Source organism: Canis lupus, chromosome 16 (assembly GCF_048164855.1).
Source record: "Canis lupus baileyi chromosome 16, mCanLup2.hap1, whole genome shotgun sequence".
In the NCBI taxonomy this organism is placed as follows: domain Eukaryota; kingdom Metazoa; phylum Chordata; class Mammalia; order Carnivora; family Canidae; genus Canis; species Canis lupus.
This window is the reverse complement of record NC_132853.1, coordinates 53936083-53962999: the sequence shown is the minus strand read 5'-3', so window position 1 is coordinate 53962999 and position 26917 is coordinate 53936083. Positions and strand designations below refer to the sequence as shown.

Below are 26917 nucleotides of genomic sequence, written 5' to 3'. Positions count from 1 at the left end.
TATGGTGTGACAGGCTGCCTCTCTTTGTGCTCCTTCCAGGGACAGAGTAAGGGAGATCCTGCAGCCACTGGGACTCCATAAAGGGACCGAGGACCCAAAGGAGGGGGAAGTTCAAACAAGGCCATGAAGCTTTTTTCTCCCTCTTTACAACAAGGTTCAAGGAGGTGTTGGCACCCTTCTTTATTTTAATTTTATTTATTTTTAAAATATCTCATTCATTTATTCATGAGAGACACAGAGAGAGGCAGAAACACAGGCAGAGGGAGAAGCAGGCTCCCTGTGGGGAGCCCGATGAAGGACTCGATCCCAGGACCCTGGGATCACAACCTGAGCCAAAGGCAGATGCTCAGCCACTGAGCCACCCAGGTGCTCCAGCCCCCTTCTTTAATGTGTGATGGAGGATGTTGCAAGTAAAACGATTAGGACAGTATCGATGTATTGGACAAATGGGAAGACGTGAGAAGAAGGGCTTGTGTTTTCATTTTCAAACATGTAGTTGGAAAGAAATAATGAATTAAAATATCTGAATTATTAGATTCTCTTTCTACTCCTGATCCACAAATGGACAACAAATGTGTGTGCATGCACGTGTGTGCCTGTGTGCGTGTGTACGTGTGTGTGTGTGTGTAAGACACAGCCAGGCATGACTTTGATGAAACTTTCTTCATGAAAGAGGCTTAACCAAGAATTTTAGTAGTTGCTTATAAACGGATGCGTTACAAGGACTGGATCACCAGTCTTCTCTGCCGTACTAGAGACATGTATTTTAAACGGAAACTTCTATTTGGAACTATTTTTGCCTGGATTTCAGAAAGTATCTGTTTTGTTTTGTTTTTTTTTTTCCCATTTAAATGATCTACTCACCTTCCTTCCCTTAGCAACTAGTATCAGCGTGTTTGGATGAAAGTGGAGGATGAAAGCCATTTTGGGGGTGCTTACCCATCTTCCTCATTTCCTTTGGGATCCTGAGTAAGCAGTCAGTCAGCAGGGTCAGTGGGTTTCCATGGAAGAGAAGCTTGGCCCCATTATGGATTCATTTATCTGTTCCTCCCAGAACATAGGCTCCATGAGAGGCTGTGACTTTGTCTTGTTCACCAAGTAGCCACAAAGTGGGCAGTCTATAACCATTTGTTAACTAAACATGCGGATGTTTAAAAACAAAGTTTTGCCTACCTAATGCAAAGACAGTCTCCTTAACTAGCTACAGACAAAGCACAAGGGCCACATGGCTGTCTTAAGGTCCATCTGGACTTTACTCCAAATATGTTGGGTCCCTGAGACTGTCATTGTTTCCTTCTTTTGAGGTACCTTTGTTTGGATCTTTTCTCTTTTGGATCTCATGAGAAACGTGAAGGTGGTCAGTTCCTACAAATGTTGACCTTGTCCTGGTAGCACGGCTGCTGTCCGAGACAACCTGCCATGTAGGCTTCTTCGGACAGTTCAAGGGCTGAGTCCCTTGGGTCCCTTGTCCGAGGGATGGGGCCCCATCTTTCCCAGCATGTGTTTTTCCCGTTTCTCAGATCAGCATCGATTGACCCTCAGATCTCAGAGTTTTTATCATCCCAAAAGCTCGACAACCTGAAAGCTTGTCGTCATCCTTGTGAGCCAGCCCGGCCTGACATCCGGGTCTGGCATTGGCCCAGCCCTGGCACGTCTGGTGGTAGAGACTAGCAGGCTGCCTGGGCAGCTCTGAGCTGGAGGGGTCTGGGGAGTGAAGGTAGTGGGGGTGTTACAGTGACGCCACTGCTTCTTGTTTCAGGGTGCAGCAGAGGACCCCCCGACGGCCCTGGCACTGAACTTCGCCCCTGCGTTGACGAAGAAGTCTGACACTGAGGGTCCCAGGCTGCTCTTCCCTGAGAGTGAACTTTCCATCCGGATAGGTAGAGCTGGGCTTCTTTCAGGCAAGCTCCCTGCAGACCCTGGGCTGAGTTAGGCAGCATAGGCTTGGGCCTGGTGGCAGAGGAATGATGAGCGAAATGGCCAGTGTTCTGTCCTTCCAGATTACTTACCCCAGCATTGCACAGGGCTGAGCTGGTGTTCGGCCCCGTGCCTTCCTTTCCTGTTGTTCTCCAGACCACTGGCTTGCCACACGGGAGCTCACAGGGCCTTCTCTTTGTCTCCCAGGCATGGCCAAGTAGACAGGGACCCCTCAGATGGGCCTGGGCTGATTTGGGTTACAGCATCTGGCATTTGTCCCTCTGTCCCCCCATCTCCCAGTCTCAGGACAGGACTGCCCCTCCTTGCCTCCTCATCATCACTCGCTCACTCAGGGCATTTGGTGAATTTAAGGCCCACGTAGCACGAGGAGAGGTGGATGCCATTCTATCCCTTTGAATTTATCAAATTCCCATGCTGTAAAATGTGTGCCTCCCCTGCCTTCCCCACTTCTTCTGTAGACCACAGACTTGGAGACTAAAACCACAGAAAGGATGCTGGGAACGGGGTGCCTCCCCTCTTGCACAGAATTCTCTCCTGAATGAATCGGGGAGAAACAGACTGGCGACAGGTCTTTGCCTTAGTGATTCAAGGGGGAACAGTCCTTTCCTGTTTCCGGGAGGTATTTTAATTTGATCTTTTCACTGTGTGTAGGCTCAGGCAATCTCTAGGCCTCAGGGGGACTCAATGTACAGAAGTTATAGCGATGCCCGTTCTCGCCGATCTGTGTTCCGATGGGGTCCTGCACGAATTATTCGTGGAGTATCTTCCCCACTCGGGTTGATCCTCACTGCCTCTTACAACTTCCTGGGTGGGATGTTAACAGGAAGTGCCAACTCATCTAACATCAGCTCACGTAAAAGAGGGATAGCACAAAAATTCTGTGCCCTGTCTCCAATCCCATACACCATTCATACTCAAATCAAAGCGACTTGGGTGTTTTCTTCTGTTCCCCTTCTTTGGAGAGTTGGGAACTATCTGGAGACCAGGACAGGGTGCTGTCCTCTAGAAAGCTTTTCATTTTTCATGCCCAACCCTGGGAACACAGAGACAGAAGCTTCTAGCAACTCTTACTATGCTGGCACTCTTGCGTAGCCCTCTGAAGACTTTATATAAGTCCTCATTCTGAATCTTCTCTGGGATAAAAATTGGCCAGATTTTATTCTATCTCATTTTTTATCTTTAAGGCCACGTGATGGGGGTGAGGGTAAGGGTTCATAGCCTGTCAATCAAAAAGGGTAAACAGTGGCATTCCCCTTGATAGACCTTGTCCAGCGGGCCCATAAGAACCTAGGGCCAGGGGAGTTGGCTGTGCAGGAGAGCCTTCCGGGACTCTTGGATCTTCCTGGAAACCCAGGGTGAATCAGTGAAGGGAGGGAGGGCTATGTGGCAGGGAGATGAAGTCCCATCCTCTGCTCAGGAACACCAAGGCACAGCCCGTTACTGAGCTACCCTCGGTTGCTGTTGCTAAGTGGTCAGATGCAAAGGCAAAGATGCAAAGATGCAAAACCATCACAAAAATGGTTTGCTGAACCTCAGGGAGCCCGGCCATCTCCATGAAGGTCGCTCTCCTGCACACCTGGACACAGCTGTGGGTGTCAGGCAATTGGAGACTCTCAAGCTGATAATGGCTATTTGCTGACCGGCCGCATGCAGATCAAGCCCAAATATGCATTATTTGTGCCATCTGGATCTGCCCTTAAGCTGGCTGTAAATGGAGCAAGGAGATCAGCTTAATGAGTATTTAGTGAATAACATCAGCCTTTAAAAAATAATATTGGTGCTGCTGTTATAATGTTCCATAATTGGTTCAGTGAGAGGAAAAGCCAGAAAAGCCACAGTGTGGGAGAGAAGGTTCAGCTCTTCTGAGCGGTGGCAGCAGCCCCGCCGAGCTCGGGAAAGCATTTATGAGATACTTTCCTATTTATGTCTTGGTGCCAAATGTTTTACGAGATCAACTATTCTCAAGGCTCGGGATATTTTGGGACTTAGCTGGACCAGAAGTTCTTTTAAAACCACCAATCTTTCTGTCTCTCTCTCTTTCACTCGATCCAGCTATTTATTTATCTCTCTCCAACAAATTTTCTTTTAATTAAAAAAGTAATAACACGGATTAAAAATAGAAAAGTTAATTTTTCTTCCAACTTCAAACCCAGGCTTGAAGTTATGGTCCAGGCTTCCATCTCAGGCACACACACAGTTTCTAGTTTCCTGTGTATCTGTTCTGAAATATTATGTTTATACGGTCATGCTTAGCCCATTGTTTCTTACCTCATGTTTTTCAGCGAGCAACCTGTTTTGGCCTTTGTTTCCCGGGATGCTCAGAGATTCATCCCTCTCTTGTTACTGGCCATGATCTTCCTTAATTAGTCCCCTCTTGATGGCGTTGTAGGTTGTTTCCGGTCATTTGCTTTTATAAAGAATGTAGCAGAGAGCCTTTTTGTAGGTATGTCCCTGTGGGCAATTAAATTGTTGAGTAATTTCTGGAAATTAGGCCAGAGGTTCCGTGCATCTGGGGTCCATGAATGGGCACCAAAGGGTTCATATATCTCATGCAATTTTATGCCAAATAATACGTGTTTTTACAAGCCAATGGTCTATAACATCCATCACACTTCAGATTGGCTTCATGACCCCTGATGTTCATCTAGATCTTGGGGTGGTTCTTTTTTTTTGTGTGTGTGTGTGTGAACCTTCCCCATTCAGTTCGATTCTTTCTTTCTTTCTTTCTTTCTTTCTTTCTTTCTTTCTTTCTTTCTTTCTTTCTTTCTTTCTTTCTACTAGTAATCCCTCTAGGTTCAAGGACGGTAGTAAAAAAGTGAATCAGGCCATTTTTTTTTTTTTTTTACTAATAGTTAACTACCCATTTCAGTCTGTTGTTTGTTCTGAGGGCAGATGTTGAAACTCTTTTTTTCAGGAGTGAGGTATTTTTTTCCATTGATCCATTAGCATTGGGCAGATGGAGAATTGTCTATAATTCTGCGTATCCGTGGAAGGAATGGGGGTAGGCATTATTTTCCGGTAAATAGGTGGATTTAATTTGGGAAATTATTTAGTTAGGAAGTGGCACCTGTTTATTGTCCATAAACTTTTCCAAAGCTTGTCGGAGAGGACTTGAGTCAGGAAAGCATAAGGTATAAGAAACTCTAGTTAGAAACAGATTTTTTTTCCTTAATGCCCTTTTCTTTTATAATAGGAGAACTTGCCTGGCAGGCATAAGTCTAACTAGATGGCTTGGCCAATTAGAAGCCATGTTTTGCAAAATGAAAGCGACACAGACCTAGCGGGTTATAGGTTTGCATGAGCTGCTATCACCAGCCCACCAGCAACATTTATTTGTTTGTATCTTAGTCTGAAATCTTGAATTCCTTCTTGATTATGCTACTGACTTGTTGGATAGTATCCTCCTGTGGAGACAGATCTGATCTTGGGAGAATTTGCCTCTTCTGACTGCAGGTTCCCAAGCACGGGACCCCCAGATTAGCACCTACTGGGCTCATCCCTTCAGAAGCAGGATGGAGTTCAGGTGTTCTCCGATACCCTTCTCTGTCTTCAGGATACCTTCATTTGTCCTCCAGGTTTCATACTGTCCCTTTTTTTTTTTTTTTTTTTTTTTATACTGTCCTCTTTTAACCTAGGACTCTCCCCTGTTTTCCCAGTTAAACATCCTGCCTTAGGCACCTCTGGGAACAGATTGGATGAAACTGCTGAGCCTGGAGGTACCCAGCAATCGACAGTGTTTTACTCCTGCTCAGGCGTTTGTATTTTAACTGGGGACAGTTTCCCTAGCGGGATGGTGAACCTCCTAGGTGGATTTTGACACTGTTTGGCCTTTGGCGGTTTTATATTTTTCGATAGGGGTGGGGTGCTAGGGGAGGGCACTGCAGGGAGAAATCACTTCTCGGGAGACCGCTGCCGGTTCTGTCTAGAAGTCCATCCGCGTGTGTTCAACTCCCAATGGTCAGACTACCTCGGAACCGAAATTCCTTGCAGTAGCCTAATCCTAGGGAAGCAGAAAGGACTTAAAAATATATATATATATATATTTGTTTACTTGAGAGAGAGATCTAGAGAGAGAGCACAAGTAGTGGGGAGGGGCAGAGGCAGAGGGAGCAGACTCCCCGCTAAGCAGGGAGCCCCATGCGGGACCCCATCTGAGGACCCTGGGATCATGACCTGAGCAGGAGGCAGATGCTCACCCAATGAGCCACCCAGGCGCCCAGAGAAGAACTTATTTAAACAGCTTCCAAGCTCCTGTGACAATCACTTCTTTCTTCTTCCATATATTCAACATCATCCTTGAAGGGGGATGCTCTTTCTGTCACCCATACTGAGGGTCAAATTTAGTAAACTTACATCTATCGGGCATCAGATGTAGCTCCTAGGAGAAATTCTGAATGTTTCTTTGTAATCAGGTCTCTAACATAGTGTGTTAGGTTTGTCACGAGATGTATATGAGTAACTTTGACACTTTATCAGTAAGACCTCTAAAGATTAAAGAATCACTTCACAATTTTTAATGTAAATGTAATGTCTTGGTATGTGGTTTTAGCAACTAGACTCCTTCCCCTACCCACCAGCCTGTAACTGATTTGTTAAAGGACACTTTATAGATCTATTTATTTATTTTTAAGATTTTATTAATTCATGAGAGACAAACAGAGGCAGAGACAGAGGCAGAGGGAGAAGCAGGCTCCCTGCAGGGAGCCCAATGTGGAATTTGATCCCAGGACCCCGGGATCACACCCTGAGCCAAAGGCAGACCCTCAACCACTGAGCCACCCAGGCGTCCCTAGGGAACGCTTTAAAGTCTTCTCCTGGGACAGCCTGGGTGGCTCAGCGGTTTAGTGTCTGCCTTCAGCCCAGGGCATGATCCTGGAGTCCTGGGACTGAGTCCCATGTCAGGCTCCCTGCAGGGAGCCTGCTTCTCCCTCTGCCTCTGTCTCTGCCTCTCTCTCTCTCCTCTTGTGTATTCTCATGAATAAATAAATAAAATCTTAAAAAAAAAAAATAAAGTCTTCTCCTGACCTGAGATTGTCTGGAGCCTGGAACATAGGCAGGTCCTGGCATTGCTACCTCCTTTCTGGACTAGGGCCTGTAACCTGGGTTTCTTCATTAAAAGGCTGGGAATGAACCAAACCTGCCAGCACGTGGCAACAGCACTGGAGCTATTAAAATGTGCCACATCTTAATGCAGGGAAATAGGAAAATATTTTGCAGAAGGAGGAAGAGCAAAGTGTTCAATAAAAATAATCACCGGGAGTGCTTTAGTATCGTGGACGTTGAATAAAAGAAGGAGGTAAAACATAAATATCCCCTTGGACAGGGCTCTGCGTGGGTGGTATGAGTGACAGTTAGCATGTCCCAGCTCCTGGAAACATTATTAGGTGCATACCTTTTACAGATTCTTGTGCTTCTGAAGAGCATTGTATTTCACCTGATGTTGAACACTACACTCAAGTGGCACTTTTCCTGCCCCTGTGCCTTTTCCTAAGCTAGGCAGTCATTTGGGGAGTGCATTTTCACAAGGCCTGGGCTTAGAGGCAGTTTGGCACTTGGTTAAATCTGCTCCGGCTGCCATAACAAAATTGCACAGATCGGGGGTGGCTTAAACAGCAGAAACCTACTTCCTCCCAGTTCTGGAGACTGGAAGTCTGAGGTCAAGATGTCGCCTGGGCTGGTTTCCTCTGAGGCCCCTCTCCTTGGTTTGTAGGTGATCATTTTCTCCCTGGGCCCTCACGTGGTCTCCCTGCTGTGTGTGCCCGCAGTGTCCTTATCTCTCCTTGCCAGTCGGATTGGATTAGGGACCCACCCTAGTGACCTCATTTTAACCTAATTACTTCTTGAAAGATCCTGTCTCCAAACACAATTACATTCTGGGATACAGGGATTAAGGCTTCAACACAGGAGTTAAGGGGCACATGACTCAGCCCATAGCAGCACTTGGCAACTTTGAAAAAGTCATCTTCCCGTGGCCAGTAATCAGCCTAAAGGAATACCAGGTAGCAAGAGAACAGGGTTCTCCTTTTTTTTTTTTTAAAGATTTTATTTATTTATTCATGAGACACACACACACACACACACACACACACACACACACACACACAGAGAGAGAGAGAGAGAGAGGCAGAGACACAGGCAGAGGGAGAAGCAGGCTCCATGCAGGGAGCCCGATGCGGGACTCAATCCCAGGACCCCAGGATCACCACCTGAGCTGAAGGGAGACAATCACTGAGCCACCCAGGTTCCCCCTTATTTCTGTCTTTTAGGTCCTCTCACTATATTTCTGTCTCCTAGTCTGTTAGACTCAAAGCCGATGCGCTGGGGCCACAGAGAAAGTGGTACGGAAGAGGGCTGAATAAGGGTGAAAACAGCACCAAGAAAGTAAGCCAGGTGATCTGAGGTCTGATGTAAGGCTGTGGGCAGGTGTGCCGTCGGTGCTAGTGAAATTAAAGGGGCGGGAAAAAGCTAGCCAGCCCGGGAGATGATGGGCTTACGTAACTTTGGGGGAGATCCATAGGAATGCACAAGTGAACGGGTAGACGTGCTGTCCTGATGGTATTCGCTTGCTAGGCCCGCCGTTAATGCCGTACTGCAAACTGGTGGCTTCAAACCACAGAAATTCCTACTCTCACAGATCCGGAGGCTAGAAGTCTGAAATTAGTGTCAGTAGTGCCACACTCTCTCTAAAGGCTCTGATAGCTTCTGGAGACTCTGGCGTTCCTTGGCTTGTGGCTGCATCCCGCCTCCTCAACCCCCAGCCCCTGCCGCTATAGGTACATGGCCTTGTCCTTGTGTATCTGTGTCCAAATCCCCCCTCTCCTCTCTCCTGTAAAGACCCCGGTTGTTGGATTGAGGACCCACCCTAATCTAGTATGACCACCTCTTAACTAATTACATCCACAACTCCGTCTCTAAGTGAGGTCACATTCTGAGGTCCTGGGTGGACGAGGAATTTTGGGAGGATGCTTTTTTAACCCAGGATGCTGACCAGTCCCCTCCTCTGATCATTCCATGACTAGGCTCCGGGAACTTGGTTAGTCTTGGAGGGGCTTGTTTGTCACACACGAGCGAGGGAGAGAAGAGAAAAGGAGAGGAGACAAGAAGAGCTAATCCTAGCAGTAATAAAAATCCATTTAATTCATCAGGGGCCTGTACAGCAGCTGCCAGGGCTCTTTATTTGAAATATTCATTAAGTGTCTACTGAGGAGTTAGGGATACTGTCTCCTTATGCAAAATTTAACATTTGCTGGGGTAGCAGGTTCTATCATATTTATAAGAGTTCTGACACATTCATTTCAGCGCATAAGTCCATTAAACTGGGAAATGTGTTTTTAATGTGCTTTTAGGAAACAGCAGACAAGTGGCTTGGGCAGTGCCAGCCCCGTTAGGATACTCCTACCCAGAGATGGAGGGGGCTGCTGCCAAAGCCACGCAACCTGGGCTCCCTTCATATCGTCGTGTTTTGTTTTTCAGAGGAGACTCTTTGCAGAAGCCCCTTCAGTTGGAGAATCACAGTGTTGACACTTTTGTTTCAAGTATGTAAGATCCTAAGGAGTCCCTTCGACGTATTCACTCCATTGTTGGTTTCTTTATCTCCTCCCTTGGCCTGCTATCATAAGTGCCTAAGAAAGAAGGGGAGGTAGTGGTGAGCCCACAGAACTGGGACATGACACTCCCTGAGACAAGCACTCATAGAGGATATAGGGGCTGATGGAGAGCATGCAGAGTGGAGTTTGAATCCACATAGTCAACACCAATGACTCTAGATCGGGGATGGGGTCAGTGCAGTCTTGCCTTACAGAGAAGAAGTCTGTGATGAGCTCCATTTCACCCAGGTGTTAGCACATGCATGCATGGGGTCTCTTTGGCCTCCTATGTCTTCTTCAGGTTGTGCACATTACAGTATTTTGTTCTCCTTTCTTCTCTCTAGTGCATTTCCCCTCCTAGGGCTGGAGAAAGGAAATAGCTCCAAGTGTCTTAAAACTAAATCAGTTGTCTCAATGAAACATGATTTTAAGCGTTTTAGCATTTTGGAGCTGGAGCTATTAAGGGATGTGCCAATGACTTCCAGCTGATCATCCCAGACAGAACTAACTCTCAGGACTCCTCGACTCCGTGATTATCCCAAACTAATCATCAGCTGGTAGGGGAGGCAGAGGTGTTCACTGGAAATGGCGGGAGAGGATGCAGAAGATGTCTCTTGCAACTCTTAGATACAGTGGGTCAGAAGTCTGTCGTCTTTGCCATCAGATCGAGCTCCCCTGGTGATTTCACAGCACCGATCCTCAGCAACCCTTGGTCAGGTTTGCTCAGGTCAACCATAGTAAATATTGATTATGTTCTTTCCCATAAGGATACTCCCGTTGTACATATAAAAACAATCAGGAGACATGGAGCCCTCAGGGAGATTCAAATCTTGGAAAACAAATGGGCCATTTTATAGGGTTTAATGAAACATACGGAAGCTTCTGACAGTTCCATAAGTGGGTGTTGAGGATGTCCTGGGTGCTCCCACACGGAGCCCTTCATTTTGAATTATTTATTTACTTTTAGATGAGGAGTGGGGTACAGTATGAGGTTCAGCTTTTTCCATATGGACATTCAATTGTTGCAGCACTATGTATTGGAAAGACTGACCTTTCTCTATTGAATTGACTTTATGCTTTTGTAAAAAATTAATTGTATTTGTATGGGTCTATTTTTGGACTCTAGATTAGATTTCTGCTTCTTTAGTTTATGTGCCTATCCTTTTACCAATATCACACTCTCTTAATTATAGGAGCTTCATCATACGTCTCAAAATCAGATATTATATGTCCTCCCATTTTGTTCTTTTTCTAAGTTGTTTTGGTTATGCCAGTTCCTTTGCCTTTATATACCAATTTTAGAATCCGTTTATTAAAATTTACCAAAAGATCCTGATTAGCTTTTGGGTGGGATTGCATTTACTCTATAATTCAATTTGGATAAAATTGACATCTTTATATTAGTCTTCTATTTCATGAACATGGTATATTTTTCCATTTATTTAAGTGGTCTTGGGTTTCTTTTATCAGCATTTTGTGGTTTGCAGCATATATATCCTACACATATTTGGTTAGATTTATACCTGAGTATTTCCTTTCATGGTGCTATTGTAAATGCTATTGTATTTTAAATTTTGACTTCTAATTGTTTATCATTATTTTACAGAAATATAATTGCTTTTTGTGTGTTTGTGTGTTAGTCTTCTTCCTGCAACCTGGCTAAGCTCATTTTTTTAGCCCTAAGAGGTTTTTTTGTAGATTCCTTGAGATTTTCTGTGTCCTGTCTATGAATAGTGACCACTTTATTACTTCCAACCTGTATGACTTTTATTTCTTTTTCTTGTCTTATTTGCACTGGCTAAGACTTCTAGTACATTGTTGAATAGGAGTGATGAGAGTAGACCTTCTTGCCTAATTTTAAGGAGAAAGCATTCAGTCTTTCACTATTAGGTATGGTGTTGTCTATAAGGTTTTTTTTTTAAATTTAATTAATTTATTCATGAGAGACACACAGAGAGAGAAACAGAGAGAGACACAGGCAGATGGAGAAGCAGGCTCCATGCAGGGAGCCTGATGTGGGACTCGATCCCAGGTCTCCAGGACCATGACCTGGGCCGAAGGTGGCAATAAACTGCTGAGCCACCTGGGCTGCCCTACCTATAAGTTTATGGTAGATGAAAGGCATTACAGATCTGAAAAGGCACCAGGTTCCTAAGAGATGTCACAATACAGAAATGATATGGAGTTGGGATGGGCCAGAAAATAGGTTCTACAGTGGGACTGGGTTTGAATTCTGGCTCTACCCTTTAGAAGTAGACATTGGGCAACCTTCATAACCTTTTTCTCCTTCAGTTTCTTTCTCTAGAATCGGGGTAACAGTAATTACCTCATGGAGCTGTTGTGAAGTGAGGTGAGAATGATATGTGTAAAATGCTTAGAATAGTGCTTAGTGGGGCACCTAGATGACTTAGTGGCTGGGCATCTGCCTTTGGCTCAAGTCATGATCCCGGGGTCCTGGGATCGAGTCCTGCATCAGGCTACCTGTGGGGAGTCTGCTTCTCCCTCTGCCTATGTCTCTGCCTCTCTCTCTCTCTCTGTGTCTCATGAATAAATAAAACTTTTTTTTTTTTTTAAAGAATAGTGCTTAGTGCTTTGTAAGCCCTCAGTGAATATTAGTCATCATTATTCTATAAGGATAGCTACACCAGTGGCCCAAGAGCTCAGTGTGGCTGCATGTGGGATTTCCCCCCCCCCCCCCAGATTGTGGGGATTTTGCTGCCCATATTAAAAAGTACAGAAAGCCTTTGGGTTAGCAAATGGATTCTCCAATCATTGAGCACATTCGGGTCTATAATACTCACAGGGTGCTCAGACAGATGTACAGAATTTACATTTGGGCCAGCTCAGGGTTGGAGTGGCCGTACTAGAAAAGAACAGATTACCCCTAAGCTGGAAGAGGAGGTTTCTCAGAGGAAAAGGAAATCCCTAAAGACATTAAAGAAACGTAGATGTGTGGTTAAGAAAAAATATACCATAAGATAGATGTGAAAAAATTATAGAGAACCAGGAGGTAAGGAGGAGAGAATGTGTGTGTGTGTATGTGTTTGTGTAAGAGCAAGGACGTAGAGGAGTCTGGGGCTGTGGTAGTCACCTGGGCTCATGGTTCATTAGCTTTGCTCATCTTCCCTTTTTCTCTGTTCAGGAGATAGAACAATGTTTTAGCTCAGAGAAGGAAAGTTGAAATGGTAAGCACAAGAATTGTGCAGGGGGCTGAGCTGCCTGTCACTGGAAGGATTCAAGTACAGGCTAGGTAGGCTAGGTGGTCAGGGAAGTTCCAGAGGGGCTTCCTGTGCAGTGTGGTGGAAGTTTGGGTTTGAGTAACTTGCTGAGACCCCCCCTTCCTGCTCCAAGATGCCTTGTCTCTGAGCCTACCAAGGGCATCTGGGGGAAGGGTCTCCTCTGCCTGTCAGGCTCCTTGAGCCTGAAAGCCTGGGGCAGCAGCTTCTGGCCTGAGATCCTGGAGTTTGGAGTTTGCGAGTGAGAGCCCTGGCACAGGCCACTAGGTAGTCTCACAGGTTAGCAGGGGCAGCATCGGTGTGGCCTTCGGGGGCTGCAGGTGCCTTCTTGGGGCTCAGCTACGGGGCCTGAGCTTTCTGCTCGGTGTTGCCATGGTAACTTCTCTCCTCCTTTTCTGCAGGCCAGCGGTACCTCTGAGCCTGCTTAACAGACGGCTCCCCTTGGCTGGTTTCATCTCTGCTCCTCTCTTCTCTCCTGGTTTCTCTCACTCACTTCTTCAGATCTCATCCTTGGAACTTCTCTTTTTTGTGCCCACACCCCTCCTCATCTCCTCTGTCCCCTCTCTTTCTCCCTCTTTCTCTTAGGCCAGCCCCCCACCCCCCACTTGTTCTCAGTATGGGCAGCCCTTGGAGAGTCTTCTCGGGCTCTGCAGGCCGAGTGTGGCCATTCCTGGGAGGCGCAGCAGTTGGAAAAGCTCTTCGGAGGCTCTCTGTTCCCTCTGTGTCTGGAGATCCACGTGGGCAGATTCCACCCACCTCTCTTCCTGGAGAATGAGGTCTGGGTGAGGTTCTCCCCCAGGCCTTTGCTTTGGGTTGGCTTGGCGGAGAGGAAGCCCATTAACTTGCAGTGCTAATTAAACTCATGCAAGCGATCTGTCGTCAGGGTCCCTGCCATACATTTGGGGTGGAGCCTTGGGAGTCTAGACACCCTGGAGGTTTATTATGGAACACAAGCCTCTCCTGGAAGTCATCCTTCTTAGTGGCTGTCTCCACGACAATGCTTCAACCCGCCCATCATCCAGCCCTACTTGATTAGAGTTATTAACCACTTAGTGTCTAAATGGGCCTGCTTCTTGTATGTCTGCCACAGCCAGGGGATAAAGCTTTGCAATATTAATTTCCTTTTCCAGCAGGGTCTTATGATCCAACACTACTCAACCCAAGGAGTCTAATTGTACTACGCTTCTCCCCTCTGCATGGGCATGAGGGTAGACCCCATGTCGGCCCCTAACGGGATCCTATTAGCTGACCTAGTCTTCAGAGCCAGTCTTGCTAGTGATTGGATCACAGGGTCCTTCCGCTCAGCCAGGTCTGGGTGCAGGGAGTGAGGCCTTTGAGGGGGGGGGGGGCGCGCAGTGTTTAACAACAAAGGGAGACAACGGGAAAGGCTACGACCAGAACTGGATTGAAACGACTCTCCCAGAACTAATGAGCCGCTCCTGGCTTCCCCATGGGCCTGCTAATGGGAAGTCCTGGGGCTCCATAAGCTTGTTTAAAATTCCAAATGCCGAAGGCTGCATAGAGGCAGGCTTTGATCACGGGACTTGACCAGCAGGACAGGATGTTTTAACCGCCGACCTGTACTCTGAAAGTGTGGCGAGGAGAGCTGTGGCCCAGGGCTGCGGGGACTGTGCTTTCCCTCCCGCCCTCATTCCCCTTTTAAGTTGGGTGTGCAAAAGTCAGAGACATTTCAATATCCTACCTCCCTGGGCACGTGGAAGCAAACAGGCACACCACCTCGCCGGGGCAGGGACTCCAGAGCACCGCACGTTATACGCAGAGATGTGTCTTATCTTCACAGCACAATGTCTTCCCTGAACCAATTGGTGATTATTTTCTTTGATCTGTAGGGAGCTTAACAGAAACAAAATCCACAGTTTCCAAGGGTTTCAAGACCCCTGGGGACACCAGCAGAGGGCTCCGGAGAGGAGGCGAGTCATCTGCCGTGACCAGCAAAGGGGCCCGATACCAATTTCCCTCCTCTGAAGAAAGAGAGATGTACCGTTATTTATCTTTTTTTTTTTTAAAAAAAGATTTTATTTATTTATTTGACAGAGAGAGAGGGAAAAAGAGAGCACAAACAGGGGGAGTGGCAGGCAGAAGGAGAGGGACCTGAGAGATGCTTAAGCGATTGAGCCACGCAGGTGCCCCACAGAGATCTGCCTTAAGATGTTACCAAAAAAAAAAAAACAACAAAAAAACAAAAAAACAAAAAAACAAAAAAAGCCCAACAACCTTAAGATGTAAAATTTCAGTATTTGAAAAATTTTAAGTGAAATAGAAATGTTGGCTCAAAATCAGGTAAGAGTTCTTCTAAGGTTTCCATGATGTCTTTGTCCTCTGAAATTGCTACTTACCTCTTACTTATTTGGTCCCTCACATGATGACCCCACCCCCACCCCAACCCATCATCCTTAGGACATCTGTCTTGACTGTTTTGTAGGGAGGAAACAGGAAACCCCCTGAGCACCTCATGAAAACCATACACTGTTGGGTTATTTGCACTTGGGGGCGGGATGGTTCTTTTTTTTTGGAGGGGGGATGATTTTTTGAGGTACCACATTATATGTTGCTTCGTACCCCCTAAATCCCTGGAGTATGAAAGGTAACAAACTGTTCACTGGATGCATACTAACATGCTTGTGGACAGGGGAACATGACTGCAGTATGGAGTTGGCATTCCCACTAGTCCTTGTCAATGATTGCTCACTTATGAAATATGTGTGCTACTTTCTATAAGCTTTAAAATCACCAGAGTTTTATTTGTTTTGTTTTTTTCAAAACAGAAACCGTGTTTCTGAAACTCACAGGCTGCCTTCCATTCTACTTAACATCAGGAACATCCTCTTTAGAATATGTGTTGAGACGTGTATACATAAGAACATGGCGATAGACTTGGAAACGTTTCTGTGAACACTGGTTCACATCAAGGGTTGGAGCACTAGATATTGTCACCTGCAGGAAGCTTGGCACTCAGGGCTCTCTCGATGTTGGGTGCTGTTCAAATTAGGATAAATGGTCCCTTCCACCCAGCAACTCATATGCCAGTTCACATGGGGCATCTGTTTGCTACCATTAGACTTTGAGGCTGCTCTTCACCTCAGCCTGGTCCACAGGTGCCCCCTGAAGAGCTGAGTCAGGAGCAAAGAGAGCCACTAGGGCCCACTTGCCCCTGGGCTCCATTTTGAGGTGCTCTGTAACCCCCCTTTGAGTCAAAAGTAACAAGTGATTAAAAAGTAATGAGACTGGTATGTGAACAAACACTACAGAACTGCTCTGAACAAGTGAGTTTGGACCCCTTGGAAATGATCAATTTGGGATGATGGCATTATGACAAAGACTTCTGGAAGTTTCTTAGGGGCTTCTCTGGGTTGATTTACAATCCGGAGTTCAAAAAACAAAACAAAACACCAGTTTATTTTTGTTGTGACTGGGCACGATTTTAACAAAAGAGGCATTCTCCAAACATTTTTCTTCCCCCAAAACATTTAAAATAATTATCCCAAAGCCAGAAGGGCTTGTACTTATTCATCCCTGCTGCTCTACAGGGCTTCCCAAGGCACAGCTGTTCCCTCGTGTTGGGTTTTCAGGACATTTTCTCATGTCTGTTTGGCCTTTGTGGCTTTAGCTGGCCTTCTCCTGGTCTCTGGAGTTGTTGAGGTTGGTGAGAAGAGAGATGAAGACAAGCTCGAGATATATATATATATATATATTTTTTTTTGATCCAAAAATGACTTGGTAAAAAAAAAAATCATGGTTTGAATTCTTGTTTTCAATGTTATTAAGTTTCACTGCTAGATGACTCACAAAGATGAAGGCATTTGCTCAAAATTTGAAGAAGCATTTATATAGAGCCAATTGTGCTCTAGTCTCCTTCCCAGGAAAGATGAAGATTTAAAGGCCTGAAGGCCCACATGTGACTCCAGGCATATTCCTCGCAGTAGATTATGTACTGCCAAGACTTTTAGCATTGGCTTCATTTATCTGAGTGCCATAGGCTGTAGGAGTCAGCTTTGCCTTGTGCCAAGCAACTCTCAAATCTCAGAGGCTTACAACCACAAAAGTGTATTTTGCTTTCAGGTTATATGCAGGCTGCAGGTTGGCTGTGTCTCTGATCCACCTGTCTTCCCCTCCTGGGTCTCAGCTGAGGAAGTATCCCCTATTGGGACATGGCCAGGGTCATGGTGGAGGGGAAGAATAAGAGACCTGGTGGAAACAAGGCATGCCTTGTAAGAATTCTGCACAGGTATGGTGTCATCTCCACTCACATTCTGTGGCCCAACAGATCATATGGCAACACCCATCCTTGTGCAGGGAGGTGAACTTGACATTTAGGGAGACACTGCAAGTCCAGGTGGGAATGTAAAAATTCTCCATAGGGGAGAGAGGATGAATAACTGTGTAGGTGATACAGTTTGCTACAGTCTTCCTTCTTGGTTGAAAACACTTCTGTTCCTTCCATACACAAATTCAGTATCGACCCAATGAAAGATACCTCAAAATTCTTATCCAGTCATGGAATCAGGTGTGAATTTCAGGATCTAATGGTAACTTTCATGCTCTCCCTCAGATCTGGATTTAGTTGTTGATCTGAGACCCACTGACGAAAAAAAGTTTCCTATCCACATGGATAAAGGATAAAGCCTTCCATTTGGAAGAAGGAAGAATGGCAGCCATGTAGCTATCACTGATACATATCAACTCTGAAATCCTATTGGAGGGTGTGGGGGTTCCCTACCTAGAGCATGAGGAATGTTCTTTGAGTGGATCCATTTCTGGTGACCCCAGGAAGCTCTATTGTTTCCAATGGCTCTGGACTTCTCACTTTGGGAGATCCTTCCTTCTTGATGATTTCCTTTGGACACATCTGAAAAAATAGTAGAGCATGTCCCTTCCTTGGGGACTCAGCAGCTTTCTCTGCCTGCTTCTTGCCTGTAGAAATTTGGGACCCCTAAAGTTATTTTTAGGTGTCCAGTGGTCACAGTTTCTTTTATGCCAAGGTGGTGTCTCTTTTGGTAGTATAACTCATCTAGGTCATTTTTCGGTTTTTATTTTCAGTTGATTTCAGTTATTCCACAGGCCAACAGCCACACCCCCATTCCTTTTGGAGATGTTCTTTTCTAGACACACCTCTCTCTCTCTCTTGATTTAATTATAGGCACTTTGATCTCATCAGGTTTTGGTAACATTGTCACTAATCACTCTTCCTGTAGACATTTCGTTTGTCCGGGTATAAAAGGATTTGCCAGGGGGGAGGGAGGGTTTGCGGGGGTGGGGAGGTGGGGGGGTGGGGGGGTTGTATTTTAATACTAAGATCCATTTAGAGGTCTTAATATGCCCTTGGCTTTGTGTGTGACCTGAGGCTAGATCTTAGTCATCTTTCCTTCAGAGAGTGTTTTTCTTTCTTTTTTTCTTTATTGACAGGAGATGAGAAACAGTTGCAGCTTCCAACCTTTGAAGTTCCAAATTTTCTAGATTTCCTCTTCTTCTCTCAACCATGCTGGAAATGAGCTAATACTTTCCTGAGCTCTTCTCTTTCTTGTAGCACTTTGTCAAGTGCAAAATGACTAAGTCACATTTGTAGTGTGCTGTTTTGTGACCTTTTCACCCAAAGCCACACAATCAGCCTTGCTGGAGCAACATACGTGTCAGTGGCTCCCAGATGTGTGTAGGCTGCAGTCTGGGTGTGGTTCTGCTCTGCATGAATTCTTATTCAGAGACTTAGGTTCCAGGAGTAGCCCCTGTTGGTCACACGTGGTGATCCCTCATACACCTGTTTGAATACTGTGACCTTCACATGCACCCAAGTTCCATTGGCCCAAGCAGCTCACATGCCCAGCCCTGACAGTGGGGGAGGAAGGGAAGTGGAGGCAGCCTGTTGCCCCACATGCCACCTGACACTGAGCGGGGATATATCTAATTCTCCCATGGCAAAGGGTGGGGGGATTGAATAACTGTGAATAAAAATTAGAATCTATGGCCAGCCTATTCAGTGTTCTATATAAAATGAGAGGAAAGAGCTGAATGATGATTCCAGAGCTTGAAAAAGTCATACCCATCTCACCAAATAAGCCAAATTTGGGAGAGCAGGGAGTTTGGTAGTTTCCTTGGAGAGATTTCTTTCAGGTTACCTCCTGGTGGTGGTTTTACTCATGGAGTTCCTAAAAACTGTTTGAGGGAGTGGCAGCATATTAATGTTTGTGAAGATACCCAGTGCAATGGGTGTTTTTTTTTCTCAAGACCTCTCTCTTTGGGGCGCCAGGGTGGCTCAGTTGGTTGGGTGGCAGGCTCTTGGTTTCAGCTTAGGTTACAATCTCCGAATCCTGGAATTGAGCCCTGCATAAGGCTTCTCTGCGGGGAGTCTGTTTAGGAATTCTCTCCCTCTCCCTCTGCCCCTCCCCTTGCTGTGCCTGTGCACTCTCTCTGAAATCAATCAATAAATTTTTTTTTTAGAAGACCTCTCTCCCCTCACCTTTTTAGAGTATACTGCCCCACCTGACTTCCCAAGACTTTCTTTTTTGTTAATCCTTTGATCATAGGGATGTGTTTTAAGATTGACAAGGAACCATGCACCTTTTGTTTCTAAATCCCACTTTCAGCACAGAGCACTATGTGTTCTGGATCATTAAATCCACTTAAATGCTTATTTGGTGAAGTGAGAGGAGGCTATAAAGTTGATGGGAAAGTGATAGTCCTTAGAATAATAAATATGAAACTCCACTCTGGGCATTTGAAAGTTTGTTTGAAGCATTGCTCCTGATGCAAGCCCGATGCTTCTGCAGTCATTTGAGACCCGAATAATTACTTCTCTGTGTCGCCCAGCACCATCAATTGTGGGAGGTTCTTGTCCTGCACATCGTTGTTAGATCTGCAGAAGTGGAGACATATCTCTGTTGGGAGGTAGCATGCCAGTGTGGGAGGCTTTCAGACCCAGATTTGAATTCTTGGAATTCTGGCTGTGTCTTCACTTCTAAGATAGGAATAATAGTATTTGTTGCATTGGGACTTAGGTGAAATATGTAAAGGGACTAGCACCATGCTTGACAGACACCATAGCTTACCGATTCAAAGACTCACTCTTTTTTTTTTTTTAGCATCTCTGAAATTAGTTCTTTGTCTTACATGACCAATGGCATGTCATAGTGGGATTGACCTACTGTACTGAGGTGCATCGAGGTGCAGAGGGGATAGGCAGCCTCCTGGGAGAGCACGTGCTTGGTACGCAAGGACCCAAGAAGACGGCCTCAGTGGCCAGGTGAAGATGGGCTCTTGGGGTCTGTCCCTTGAACTTGGCTCCTGGTCCAGTTCGAACTGTTGCATTCCTGCCCGAGTACTAAGGCGCCAGAGAAGATGTGAGGAGACATGTGAGATGGGCATGACATCCTGAGAAGTAGCTGTGGCTCCTGGCTGACCTGCTGCTGCGGGGACAGCTGGATGCAACCTACCTCTTGCACAGGAGGCCCACACAGGAGGACTGGGAAGGAAAAGGAGGGACGGGACCTCTGTGCACCTCCTGGGGCTGGCCTGGGGACTACCAGAGACACCTGCACGAGCCTGGAGGTGCGCCTTAGCCAGCGGCATGGCAAGAGTTAGTGACATCGTGTGGTTATGTTTATATTTAAGGTGATCAAATAGTGTTTTAAGTCCCGTTTTCCCTTTCTTGTACAAGGTTTCAAGTGTGTGCACACGCACGCACCTGTTTCACAACTGCCAGTGTAACTTACACATGTCCTGTTTTGGCGATGAATTGTAGTATTGAGATTAATGGAGCATTCAAACACAGTTAACTTCAGTGCTCACTAATTGAGCAGAAATTCCTATTGTTCCAAAAGATGCAGTGGCTCCCACACGTGATCCCCTTTTGAAAAACAAAAAGCCAGATCTTTGGGTATGCGAATATTCCTGGGTAAGGCCAGACATGTGCCTGCTGCACTAGACTTCAGCATATGGTTGTGTGGGTGTAGGTGGCTGGTTTATGTTTGTACAAGGAGACAGTGGAGGTTTCTGAAAAATGTCTGCTTTGCAGACCAGAAAAAAAAAAAAAAAAAAAAAGAATTCAGGGCATTTTAGTTTTAAAATAGTCACAAAGGGGGGTGCCTGGGTAGCTCAGTTGGTTAAGCATCTGACTCTTGATCTCAGCTCAGGTCTTGATCTCAGGGTTGTAAGGTCAAGGCCCGAATTGGAGCGTAGAGCCTATTTAAAAAACAACACCCCCCCCCCCAAAATAGTCACAAAGGTGTGAATAGGAGCTGCTAAGGTGTGAGCAGTTCCAGGCTGCTGGTGCTCAGGACCATCTGGGACCCTGGTATGTGGCTGCTTATCAGACTGGCTCAGCTCTTGTCGCCTGGTAGGATTAGCAAGGTGCTGGCAGGTGAGTTAGTTGTGAGGTGACATGGAATGGGCTGAGGTGATGGTGGCTGAAAAAAGGCTAATGTGGGCTGCGGTGGAATGGGGTGCCTCATTTATACTGGTGGGCTTTTAATTTATGGAAGTGCCTGAGTGATGACACTCTATGCCTTCCTCCTTCCCAGAACCAAGCTTTTCTTCTCGGCATATGAGGCCCTGTGTGGTCTGGGGTCTAAGCTACCTGTCTAGCCTCAGCTTACACCCTCTCCCCTCCACTCACTTTGCTCCAGCCATATTGGCCTTTCTTTTCTGCACTATGCTTGTTCCTGCCACAGGACCTTTGCATGTGCTGTGCCCTCTGCTTAGAATGTCTCTCCCACTGCCGCTCTCACGGCTGGCTCCTCTTCTTCTTCACGTGCCATCTCTCTACATTAACCTGTTTCTTTCTCAGTACCTATTCTCTTGAAACAACATTGGTTATTTATTTACTGGCTTTCTGTCCACTTCCCCTATTAGAATGTTCCCTGAGGGTGAGGGGCCTGTCTGTGCACCTTTTATTTTTTTATGTCACATCGTGGGGCCTGGAGTGCTGCTTGACACATAGTGGTACTCAGGGAATTTTTGTTCAGTGACTGAGTGTAGGACCCAAAGACCACTCTCCTTTATTCTCTGTCTTTTCTGTACAATATCTAATACGATATCAGTTCTTCCCGGAACACAACAAGTCACAGGGGTGCGAGGTGGTGACGGAGAACACGGGATGTTTACGAGCGGAATGTTTCAGTGGTGAGGTTTTGAAAAACTGCTTAATTTCCGAATCTAGATGGTGGGGAGGCGATACTCTATTTTGCAGGTGTGGGGAAGATCTATTCCTAATGGTGTAATTATTCTGTTACCTATTTAATAAATGGGTTTGAATGGGTGTTGAGCAAGAGAGAACAATCTGTATCAGGTCGCAACTAAAAGTCCCGCAGAGACGTAGTGGGAGGTGTGGTGCTGTGGCAGGTGGGATGCAGAAACCAGAGGACTCGGTTCTAATCCCACCTCCTGTAGCAACTGCCAGAGACACTTGGGTAAACTGGCTCTGTGGTCCTCAGTTTTCTGGTTTGCGAGTAAGGAATTTGGCCTCCATCAGAGACTCTCCATCTCTGCCACTTTGGCCCTGCGGGGCACTCGCTGGATGCTGAGGACCCTCTCTCCTAAGAAATATCCAGATATATAATTTTGTCCCCTTAGGACTTGGTACAGTTACTGGATCTCCGAAGCCCAGCTTGCAAACCCCTGGATGAGCTCTTCCTTTATCATTTTCCACGTTGGTCTCCCTCGAGGGTGTTCCACGGAGAGCCTTCCACTGGATGCTAGTTGATGAGACACCTCAGTTCGGCTCTGGGGTCCCACAAACGTGGATAGGATGGCCTGATGGGTCTCCTGTGGCTTGGAGGATGTGAAAACACCCCTAGTCGGGTTAACGTTTGGAAACTTCTCTGGTCAGCATCCATTCTTGAGTAGATTGGTCACAGGTTGGCAGGGGGAGCAGCAAGAGGTCTCTGCTTCCCATCAGACTGCAATTTGCCACTGTCCTGGACTGCATGTCTGTGTCGGCCCAAAATGTATATATTGAAATCCCGGTCCCTGCTGTGGTAGTATTGGGAGGTGGCCTTTAGGAGGAGGCACCGAGGTCTTGGGGGTGAAGCCATCACAATGGGATTGGTGCTCTTGTAAGAAGAGACAGGGGAGGGCTTGCTTCTCTCTCTGCCCCCCACCACGTGAAGGAAGAGGGCCCTCACCAAAAACCACAGCTGCTGGCACCCTGACCCTGGGCTTCCAGCCTCCAGAGCTGTGAGAGGTGAATCACTGTTCTTTCAACCACCCTGTGGTCATTTGTTCGAGCAGCCTGAGCTGACCAAGATGGACACTTTGACGCCCCCGGGGTACAGATCCCACCCACATGCTAGAAAGCTGCCATCCTGGGGTCCCCTTACCCTCTGTTATATAGCACCCACCTGGTGTCATCCTGTGGCATCCCCTTCTCTCTTACTGGGCCGTGGTGGACATTTCCATCAGATGTAGAAGCTTCTTCGGAGATCATTTACCTTGATGAACTGCGTGGGTCTGCTCTCATGGAGAACAGGCCTGGCAAGCCAGGTGTCTCTGGATAATTCTGTTCTCGGCAGAGACACTGTGGTAACGCCACACAGCTAATCGTGTACCGTCTTGGGCGGATATAACCATACTCTTTAGTGTTTAGGTCCTGAGGTGTTGAGCCTGGCCCCATCCTCGTGCGAAGCAGGTCACAACGGTGATGTGAAGGGCGCTCTAAGATCTTACCTACCCCCGAAATCTCTCTCCCGTGATCCCTCCTGTCTTCTGCCTCCAGAAGAATACTATTAAAATGTTCCTATTTGAGAAAGGGTGGAGGCGCCTAGGTTTCTCCCACTCACACCCGTGGATTTGTTAGGTTGGATAGTTAATATCCCAGGAGGCAGAGAGCACCTGCCCCCGGGGCTCTGGCCACAGAAGCCTCGAGTTTCAATGAGACAGCACGGCAGGGACAAGCTCGGATGCCAGAGGACAGTCCGGGGTCCCGCCGGTGGCTGATCCATGGCAAGAACGTGTAGGGAGAAAGGGAAAAGACAGACGTTCCCGCACTGCTAGCCTGCCCTGAGGTCTCACCAGGGACGCCACAGAATGCTTTGAGAGCTTTGTGGACCAGGTGAGACCCAGGCTACCTGCTGGCCAGCCGGTCTGCTCCTGCTCCCCCCTTCTCCTGGGGCCTGGGGCTCGCGTGCGGAGCCTTCTGCTGCGGAGGGTTGGGGGCTGCATGTGACATGGGGCCGCTGTCTTTTTTTTTTTTTTTTTAAGATTTTATTTATTTATTCATGAAAGACAGAGAGAGAGAAAGGCAGAGACACAGGCAGAGGGAGAAGCAGGCTCCAGGCAGGGAGCCCGATGTGGGACTCGATCCTGAGACCTCGGATCACGCCCTGAGCCAGGGGCAGGTGCTCACCCGCTGAGCCACCCAGGCGTCCCGGGGCAGCTGTCTTTATCTGCGGAGGAGGACACACCTGGTCCCACTTAGCGGGAGGAGAACGGGAGCACCTGCGCGGACGTGGGATGGGAGCAGCTGGATCCGTTCGCTGTCCTACGGGAGGGGGGGGGCGGGGTGGGGAAAGGACAGCTATTCTAGAATGTGTGCGAGGCAGGAAGATTGGCGCCGATTTCCACTCGGGTTCTGCGGGCTCCGCGTGGGAAGGAGGTCTAATGCCATCTGCCTGAGTCATCCCCTTCTGACGGTGTTTTCCTTCCACACCCCTAGCAGGACCGGGAGAAATGAGCAGGAGAGACCTGCCGAACGAAAACACGGGAAATGTCACTGCTTCTAAATGCCAGCTCCCCCCCCCCCCACCTCCTCCGCCCTGCACGCTTCTCTCCTCTTGTGAGTCTGGGGCTTCAGGCAACCCATCTTCCTTCTTCTGGAAGGTGCTTTCTTACCCTGTGCTGGAATTGGCCGTCAAACCTTTCAGGCAGGAGCAGGTGTCTGGATGGGGCAACGCTGGCTTTCAGGTGAAGGAGCCGGCCCGTGGGCATTGCCGGTGGGATCTGTCACTCGAAGGGTGGTCTGGATTTACCCTGTCGCGTGTACGAGGGGAGTTTCCAATGAGGAGGGAGAGAAGAAATGCTGTAGCGATCTATAAAGATTGCTCAACAGGGGAAGGGTTTTCTGGGACATCACTGGATTTTGATTTTAGGCCTTTAGTGAGGTTTATTTCAGGAAGCTCTGCCAGTGGATAGTCTTCTGAGTTGTCCATTAAAGCGGTGTTTCAATAAACAAGGTCTGTTTCAGATGAGTTGCCTTCTGTCCTCAGTTGGAGTCAGCAGGACGCAGAGGACATCTCTTGCAGCAGCACAGGCCAACTGAAACACGCTTGGCAGGGATGTCGTTCCAGGCCCTGGATCAGGAATCGCCTGGCACAGACCTCCCTCTGCTCTGGCGTTTTTCCACGGTTTCCTCCCGTGGGCTCAGATGCAGAGGAGACCTGAGTCCAGGTCCGGCTTTGGGTGGGAAGGAAGTAGGAGATGCTGCTGCCTCCAAAGGCAGGGGTGCCATGTTCGCCTGTGATGCCCAGGCGCTTATCCTGACTTGGTCAGATGCCTTGGCCAGGCTTCCCGGCCATCTGTGGCTCCGACCTCTGGCTGACCCCCCTGTCCTCCTCTGGACTCCTAGGCAGGGCTCTGGACACAAACCTCCAGTTGGTTTCCCATCTGCTTGTTCTTTGTGTCACTCACCTCTTTGGGTCTGACCTCTTTCTTGTGTGACTTACAGGAGCCACTAGGTGTCTGTGGTCCGATCGCCCCATTCTGGCCCTTTGCATCTGCTCTATCTCACTGTGGGCTTGATAGAAGCGTTCAGTATGGGGACGTTCTCACTCCTGATGCCAAGCGTGCTGGTCACAGGGGTGGGGCTGAGATGAGATGTTAGCAGCGCAGGTGACCGGAAGAGAGGCACAGAAGCACCTGTCTTGGAAAGTGAAATCCAAGAGCAGAGCAGACCAGCATCTGCTGGGGTCAGGCGAGGAGAAGCCGAGCCAAGAAAAAGAACCAAGGAGACTTGGAACCGGGGGCTGGCTTGAGACTGTGTGTCCACAGGGGCGCGTCTTTATGTCCAGGTCACCAACTCCAAGAAGCGTTTCCTGAGGATACGCTAGTCTGTGCTCTTGTTCCCAAGTTGCTCACTGTAGAGGCGACACCTGGAATGTTTACAAAGGGCTTTAATGGACCGGAACCTCGTGTTGAAATGATTTTTCTGCAGACTCGGGATCGAGTCAACATGCCCTTGAATTGATCAAGCACGAATCATCTAGATGTACAGGCATGCGGGTGGCGTGCGACATGGAAAGACAGAGAGCTGGGGCTGGGACCCAGGGCGATGTCGTCGTGGGACAGTTGAGGGCCAGTTGGGCACCATCTCTTTGCTTGGCCTCCCTCTCGGTTCCTTCTATGGATTCCAGGGGAATCTTATTCACAGCTTGGAGGGGACAGTCCAGGTGGTGGGGAAGGGAGCTTGTACGTCCAGTTGAGGTTTTGTCCCCTCGGGGGGCACAGTCCGTGCGGCACATGTCCAGGGGCCTGTTGGTCCGATCTTTGGTGTTCTCGGGAGTGACAGATGGGAACGGGGAGCAGAACTCTGCGGAAACTACTCCCTCTTGACCCTGTGCCAGGTTCCCCGGCTGTCTGCAGAATGTGCTGGTGGTGGCTCCCTGCACAGGAGTGCAGCACAGTGGTGGAAGCTCAGGAACCATGGGATGAGAAGCTGAGGCTTGGTCAGCAGCAGCCTCCAGCTTTCCTGCTCACCCACGAGCCATCAGGACCCAGAGTGGCATTGGCCACTGTTGTGTTCCTCTGCTGTGTCCCTCTGCTGTCAGTGGCTACTCCTCCCAACCTGAGTCATCCCAAGTACGAAGACCTGAGGACCAAGAAAGACTCCCTTCCTTGACCAATTTTTAGTTAGGGGGCCACTGAATGCACTTGGCCTGCTGAGCCCAGTTTTGGCAAGGAATCCAGCTAAGTCAATTTTTTAAAAAATTTCATTTATTTATTCATGAGAGAGAGAGAGAGAGAGACAGAGAGAGAGAGGCAGAGACACAGGCAGAGGGAGAAGCAGGCTCCATGCGGGCAGCCCGATGTGGGACTCGATCCCAGGACCCTGAGATCACACACTCTGGGCTGAAGGCAGATGCTCAACCACTGAGCCACCCCGGCATCCCCTAGCTAAGTCAATTTATGGGGAGTCCCCTTTTGCTTTGTTATCGG

General features: G+C 47.6%; 1 protein-coding gene across 12 annotated transcripts in view; it reads left to right on the top strand.

The window, feature by feature from the left end:
- Positions 1 to 26917, top strand: part of SLC39A11 (solute carrier family 39 member 11) — a 358069-nt gene that overhangs the window by 131483 nt on the left and 199669 nt on the right. For 10 of the 12 annotated variants that reach the window (XR_012009254.1, XR_012009253.1, XM_072781410.1 and 7 more), the window contains one exon: positions 1760 to 1901. Coding sequence is in view for 10 of the 12 variants with exons in the window: in XM_072781410.1 (XP_072637511.1) it covers positions 1760 to 1901 (142 nt within the window). In the remaining 2 variants the exon portion in view is untranslated. The remainder of the gene's footprint in view (positions 1 to 1759; positions 1902 to 26917) is intronic. The other 2 variants (XM_072781415.1, XM_072781412.1) reach the window with 1 other exon arrangement.